This window comes from Barbatula barbatula (genome assembly GCF_947034865.1).
Source record: "Barbatula barbatula genome assembly, chromosome: 10".
NCBI classification, from domain to species: Eukaryota; Metazoa; Chordata; class Actinopteri; order Cypriniformes; family Nemacheilidae; genus Barbatula; species Barbatula barbatula.
In genome coordinates, this window is record NC_136773.1 from 4,116,079 (window position 1) to 4,122,078 (window position 6,000).

The following is a 6,000-nucleotide window of genomic DNA, read 5'->3' on the forward strand; positions in this document are numbered from 1 at the left end:
TCAAATATGAGTGTGCATTTCTGAAGTAAACAGACATTCATCCTGTCCTCTCCTAGCCTCTTTATTCTCTCGCCTCAAGATAAAATGCCTTTGAACATCTAAGCAAAAACATAAAAAACGTGACATAAAGCATGTAACTTACAAAAATAATTATAAACTCCCATTTCTAAATGACGTTGCTCCTTGGTTTTAAAGAGCTCATGCAGAAGAGTAGTCAAGCAGCAGCTGTCTACAGAATCCTGATCTCCACCGTTACCCAGAATGCATCCCTCTAACTCAGCCTCTCTAAAAGCCCTGCCGAGGGATTCTTACTGGATGTGACTCATTATATAACTGAATGTGCGTGAGAGAGAGACTAAGAGAGGGAAAGCCAATCCGGTGAGAGAGGACGCTGAGCGGATGGATGTGGGGCGTGAAGCACCCGTCTAGAGAAATTAATTATAACATGACTTCAAAAAGCTCCTTAAAGAAAAATAATAAGAAAGGGAAGAGATTATGGCTAATTGCTGTCATGTGTGTCAGTTGTGTTTTGAGTCACATCACTTGAGTCTCTGAGAAATACTACAATTATGACAACCAATCAGCTTCAAACACTTAGAAGGGAAAAGTCAGGGACCTTCATTTTTGCTTTTACAGAGGTTTGGACATTTTTGCCAATAATTTTAAACAAATGATGATGTTTAGTGGATGCACGTTCTCCTCAAGTTTACACAGGATGTTTCTCCGCTATTTTAAAAATAAATGTCCCACGGTTTGTTATTATCTACTGTAATGATATTAATAGAGTAGGCCTAGGTTTGGCTAAAGTGTATCCTGGACACATTTGTACACTGAACATGAAGCTGAAGGTCTGTGAGGAGGATTTAAGGAATAAGCAGGTAAGATTTCAATGCGGGTGATTCGTGTGGCACCTGCAGGATGCAGCTGGTGATGTCAGAGGCGATCTTGGCATGCGGCGTGTCTTCATCTTTGCCCTGCGGCTGGAGGTTGTGCTCGAGACACGACTCCCACAGTGACACAAGCGCTGCTCCGTGCCTCTCGATCGAACCCGTCTCTCGGATGGCTGTGGTGATGCGAGTGATGCAGATCTCCACTACCGCCTGGTCATTGTCATTGGTCAGGTAGTCCTGTAGCCAGATGAGAAATCGGTTAGATTAAAGAAGAATGCACTGTCTATTTACCTTTGGCGTGCAAATGATTGTGATTCCTGAATAGAAGCAGAATTGTCAAGGAATTTTAATCTCTGGTTCTCATATTTACTGTATATATTAGAACTATATTTTTCTATAAAATGCAACAAGTGCTAACTGATCCTTGATTCTTAATACTAAACATGAAAAAATAATGCTATCAGTTTTAGAATAGCTGGTTCAAGAATAGCACAGAAAATGTGAGAAATGTTTGAGAATGCGCCTGGGCCTGATTATGAAGCATGTCTGGAATGATAATAGAATGCAAGTGAGTGTGGAAAGGAGGACAACGAAGGCCCCAGAGAGAGAGAGAGAGAGAGAGAGAGAGAGAGAGAGAGAGAGAGAGAGAGAGAGAGAGACAGAGAGAGAGAGAGAGAGAGAGAGAGAGAGAGAGAGTCAGAGAGAGAGAGAGAGAGAGAGAGAGAGAGAGAGAGAGAGAGAGAGAGAGAGAGAGGGCTACCCCTGAGATCTTGGATGAGCTCAAATCTGTTTACAAGAGCCAGCACAAACAAAATATACCAGACGAGACAGGAGCAGGTGGCAACACCAGGTTCGTTCATTAAAATGTATTATACAGCGAGTGTGCAAATGAAGGGTCACCTTTTTCAAATTATTCAGTGACAATTCAGTGATCAACAACAGTGCTCTCCAACTCACTTTAACAGTTTAAACCCATGTATAATAGCAATGCTCTTCAATGACTGAAATAAAAGGGTTTAAAATATTATGAAAGGATATTCATATAAGTTTAAATGATTTTCAGTATATTGAAGGGCAAAATACTCCAATATGTCCAAAAATACACATTATGTTTTAGTTTAGCCTAAACATTACAGCACAAAGTGCTTTTTTAACCTGTCACAATGTAATGAAGAGGCTAGTGGAATGGGCTCAGGCTCACCTGTTTCTCATTTCACATTCAAACATCGTAATTCAGCACACCAAGTAATAGAAAGAAAGTGAAAAAAATTGACATTTGATGTATATAATATATATGTGACCCCTTTTATGAAAACCCAGCTAATGTTTTTAATTGACTGTTTTTGAGATTCCGTTTTAGACATGTCATGTCAAAATTGTTTAATAGTGAAGTTATTGAAATCGAACTAAATGAGACAGGCGTGATATATCGCCCTCCAGTCCGAAGGGCACTGTGGGAAGGGGACACCACACAAAACTTTTTCTTTTTTTTAAATCTTTATTAGATCTTTATGATACAAACAGTAAAATACACAAATAAAGTCATTAATACAAAACAACAAATAGTAGACAAGAGCAGAGCCAGGGGGAATTTAAAATGAAAACATTAAAGATTTAACTGAATGGTTTTAGCAGCGACACCATACAAAACGTTCCTCCAAGAGAAAATGACGTTGTTTTATTGCTCCTTTTGGCAAGTGAATTATAAAACGACATATTAAGAGATGCAATTGCTTTATTCTTCTAGAGTTCACACATCAAGAGCTTTACTCTTCGAAGGGAGCGGAGCATAAAGATGATCCATTTGTAATTGAACTGTCATATGAATAGACGATTTCATCTGGCGCATGCGCATCGCGAGGTTAACTTGCGGTCTCTGTTTGTTGTTGATCGGTCTGGCTAGTGGCTAGTAAAATGTCGCCGACTACAAAATCACTAAGAGTTAAGGTGATGAGTAGACTGGAGCTGGGCTCAAGTTGTTGTGTTGTGGGATGCAACATGACCTCTGGAACAAATGCCTTTTCGAAAAGAAAAATGTTTCGGTTTCCCATAGACGAGGAGAGACGACGAGCGTGGACCGCTGCTGTGCGCAGAGAGGCTTGGCAGCCATGCAAGAATACAAGGATCTGCAGCACTCACTTCATTACAGGTAACAACAACCTAGCGACAGACAACCGCTAGCTGACTAGTAACAAGCCTGCAGCAGTAGCAACGAATAAGCTAAACTGATTGCTACACACCTAGCTAACATTGTATAACGTTAATTTTACACGGTAGTGTTAGCTCACTGTAATGCTTGATACGCTTTAGCTATAATTTGAACTATCTATCAAACACGAGAGCCACGTGTTTTCCATCAGACGTTTTTAGAAGCAACAACATAAACTTCCGGTAGACATCAGCAAAGAATCAATAACTCTTGAGTAGTTTGATTTAATTGTAGTTTAATTTAATTTGATACATTTAAACATGAATAGAAATGAAAATTACTATAAATCAAATGATTGTAGGCCTACTGCTAGCCGCTAGCCAGACTGATAACCAACACAGACCGGAAGTTAACAAACAGGACATAACAATTACAACAGTGCATAGATTATCTAATGAAGCCGTAATACACTTTCACTGGCGTAGATGTGCTTTTTTATCTGTAAATCTGCTTTGAAACAGTGTACGTTGTGAAAAGTGACAAATACATTTGGCTTTGACCTAATAAAATTTTTCTAGAATCCTACTGATGCTGATACTAATATAATTTCTAAGCAATACCATATAAAGAATGCACCTTTACACATGAATCTACATGTAACCAGAAAAGATTAGGCAAAGTATGTATGATGTTTAGCAAAGTGCAATAGTGTCAACTAAACTAAAGTGTTTTGTTTTTTAGGTGCACCATCAGTGGACCCATTACACCCAGATTATGTTCCATCAATATTCGCACACATAAACGCCATCAGCGGTTCACAGAGGAGACGGACGAGAACATCTGTGGTTAAGTCCATCCATGCGGACTGTGCAGAACGATGCACTGCGGTGGGGACAGATCTTTCAATGGCAGACATTGAGCAGCTACAAAATGAAAAATTCAAATTGCAAAGAAAAGTTGCTTTTCTAAAGATGAAATTGCAATCGCAAGAAAATGACTATAAGATCAGACTTCAAAGTGAGTTGTGAGGTTGTCTCAATCATCTTTCATGAATCGCTCGATGGGATGGCGAAGGAGATGGAATGCCCTGTCTGTTGGCCATCCAGAAAATATCTCAGAAGATTACAGGTTTCCAACAAATTAGATCTAAAGCAAAACAATTTCCCTGAATGTTTTGCCACCAAATGTGTCCGTTTTCATGTATCACCATCTACGAAGGAAAGAAAACAATAAAAAACTTGAAATGTCTAATAGTTAGACTAATTTCAGATCAGCCCTATTGACTTGTTTTTTTAACCATTTTCATAGCTGACACTTGCCAGGTTTCAAGAAATTGCATTGAGCTACTGGTTGTGGATCAGTCTGAAAGGATATTTGAAATCTACATAAATATGTTATAATGTATATACTTTTATACATAAATATTATAATTAAATATAAAAATATAGTTAAAATATCTTCCCTTCTTAGTCATCTGTGACGAAATCGTACCCACATGGCTACACACCTCTCAATTGCTGCATAGATCCTAAAACTTTCCTGTAGCTCAGTGGTAAGAGCATTGCGTTAACAACGCAAGGTTGTGGGTTTGATCCCGGGGGATTGCAGATACCTATGTAAAAATGTATAGGATAATGCAATGTAAGTCGCTTTGGATAAAAATGCCAAATGCTTAAATGTAAAACGTAACCGGCTGTCGTACTTACCCTGCCATGCAGATACAATGCCCATACTGGAATTCACCATTCTTCATCATGAACGATCCATGTGGAATAGCTCTTTGAGAAAGTGTCTGACCCGCTTCGATTTCTCCGTAAACAACACATGTATTTCCATTCGTGTGGGTCAGAATGTTTCCAGAAGGAAAATAGTTGCAGGCATTCAAGCTGCGATATGCCTTGAACGCCTCCCTTTTATATACACATTTCTTCTCGACTAAGGTTACTGGAAGTTCCATTTGGGCCACAAAAGCATGCATGCGCAGTAAAGTTTGTTTATGTTGTTGCTGTTAAAACTGTCTGTAAATATATCTGGACGTAAAAGCCTTGACTTAATATCTGGACTGAACAAAGTGGACCTAAACATGTGTCACTATTCTGTAATACCATATTAAAAAGTTTGAACTATAGTTTGAGACATACTGGATCCATCACTTCACAAGCTTTTTTTTACCAAGTACTTATGGATTACTATTAAAATGGAATACTATTCAACTGCATTACAAGGCCAAGGAGACCCAGTTTGTAATTAGCTGAAGAAAAATCAAACAACTGTTGATATAATTTTTTCTTTTTAGTTGAGTACTTGGGTAGTGTTATATTGTAAAAAAGACTTTTCGGGTTTATCTTGGTTTTACAAATGGCAGCATCTTCATATTGACTTCCATGTCATTTATTGTCTTTACATTAGTTTCTTAACTATATATTTAGAATCTTCGTTTCAAAGTTACTTTCTTTGTGTCTGTAAATTAAAATGTTACTATGTAAATGAAATAAAATGCAAAGAAAATATTATATGATCTGATGTCTTTAAACTCATTTAAGAAGGTTGTCTGATGTATTTGCTTTTCTCCGGTCAGCGTGTTGTACAGTATACTCACCGGAGAGCAGGATATGATTTTGATTTCCTCCAGGGCTTGAGACAGACAGTCTTCAATCTCACAGTCATCCAGGGAGAAGAGGTCACCTGCACGGGACAGGTCTCTCTGTCCCAGCACTAGACGGAAGAGATGATGCATTCTGGGATGGGCTCAAGCTTGAGCATGCTGCTTCTGTTGCCATGTGTTACCACGACGACCTGACATCACGATGGCTACGGGTTGTTGGGCACACACGTTTCACAACATCCACAACCTAAATCCACAACACAAAGAGAGGGAAAAAAGATGACAAAAATGTATGTTACAGTTTTTCTCAATTGCTTAAGCACATTTTTCGCAACAGTCTTAACATTCTCTAAACT

The 6,000-nt window shown here is 38.6% G+C and overlaps 1 protein-coding gene across 1 annotated transcript in view; it reads right to left on the reverse strand.

The window, feature by feature from the left end:
* Nucleotides 1-5,776, reverse strand: part of veph1 (ventricular zone expressed PH domain-containing 1) — a gene marked incomplete at both ends in the record, with an annotated part of 80,127 nt that extends 74,351 nt beyond the window's left edge. Inside the window, 2 exons of the mRNA XM_079465573.1 lie at nucleotides 912-1,127; nucleotides 5,639-5,776. Of these exons, the coding sequence (XP_079321699.1) occupies nucleotides 912-1,127; nucleotides 5,639-5,776 (354 nt within the window). The remainder of the gene's footprint in view (nucleotides 1-911; nucleotides 1,128-5,638) is intronic.
* Nucleotides 5,777-6,000: the final 224 nt, after the last annotated feature.